Consider the following 1,221-nt stretch of genomic DNA (forward strand, 5'->3'; position numbering starts at 1 on the left):
GCACAGCCGCGGGCCCTGGCCCACGGCCCTTCCCTTGTCACTCCTCTACTCTCAGTTGCATTGCTTTGAGAACCTACAGGCAGGAGTTGGTCCAAGCAGCAGCTTTCAGCCTCTGTGGCAGGAGACAGAAGTGAAGAAGCTTCTGTGGAGACTGGCAGCTGCTCATAGAGCAGTGGGCCAGGGAAGAGCTAACAAAACTGTGAGCAGGATCTTATGCAGCTGAGCCCCCCCCAAAGACCCTTGTACCATAGTCGAGACACGGAGGGGATCTACATCTGTCCACATACTGCCTTCCTACCAATAAGGAGCGTGTGTCTCTGAACGCCGCCAGGTCTGCAGGTGAGAAAGGACCAGGGAAGCAGCCCCAGAGGTGCCAAGATGCTCCCAGGCCCCCTTGGCACTCTTCACGGCATGGGAGGGAGGGCGGATCGTGCCCACGTGGCAGATCTTGTAGTTCCTCCCGTGGTTGTTGTCCCAGTGGGTCTTCTGTCCGCACTGGAAGGAGATGCAGAACTCTGTGGCTCTGCGGGAGACGGAGGGCTTGGGCAGGGCGAGCTCAAAAGAGAAGACATCTGTGTCAGCTGAGCCATATGTGCTGTGCATGTACTGGCAGGAGATGTCCCGGAAGCTCTTCCAGCCATCGAAGGTGATGCGGACTGTCACTTTCTTCTCATACTCGATGTTTCTGACCTTCACTGTTCCTGACAGAGCACGGTCCTGGATCAGACAGCTCTCCAGGCAGACAAGGTTCCTGTGCAGGCTGCTGCGGAAAGCTGTGTAGTCTGCAGAGGGCTGTGGGAAGTCCAGCACATACTTGCACGCTTCTGGGCGTGAGTCCCAAAGCCTAGGTCGGAGGCAGGCGAGGTCTGACAGGGCATGCTGCAAGTCACAGAGGTCTTCCTCAATCTTTGAGAAGAAGCGGACAGCTGTCAGTGAGAGACCCTTCATATCAGCAAACACAACTCGCTTCTTCTTCTGGCCCTTGGAGCTCTTGGTGCTGTCTCGCCGCTCAGGTTCTGTGCTCAGCTTCTGGTTGAGACAGGATCGGAGAGGTTTGCGGCCTCGGTTGCCTCGCAGCTCCTCGTAGGAGTTCAGCAGCTTGCGGATGGGAGGCGAGTGGCTCAGGCAGAGCCGCACGGCCAGGTCCACGGGCATGGCTGGGGGGGCGACGGCCCGCCCGCTACACACCTGGAGAAGCCTAGAGGCGAAGAGAGGGGTCAG

General features: G+C 58.4%; 1 protein-coding gene across 1 annotated transcript; it reads right to left on the reverse strand.

The window, feature by feature from the left end:
- Positions 1–294: 294 nt before the first annotated feature.
- Positions 295–1,155, reverse strand: LOC103800089 (protein phosphatase 1 regulatory subunit 3C-B-like). The gene has a single exon (XM_009072452.1). The coding sequence runs from the start codon at positions 1,153–1,155 to the stop codon at positions 295–297; it is 861 nt and encodes a 286-aa protein (XP_009070700.1).
- Between the last annotated feature and the right edge of the window lie 66 nt (positions 1,156–1,221).

Source organism: Acanthisitta chloris, unplaced genomic scaffold (assembly GCF_000695815.1).
Source record: "Acanthisitta chloris isolate BGI_N310 unplaced genomic scaffold, ASM69581v1 scaffold44513, whole genome shotgun sequence".
NCBI lineage: Eukaryota > Metazoa > Chordata > Aves > Passeriformes > Acanthisittidae > Acanthisitta > Acanthisitta chloris.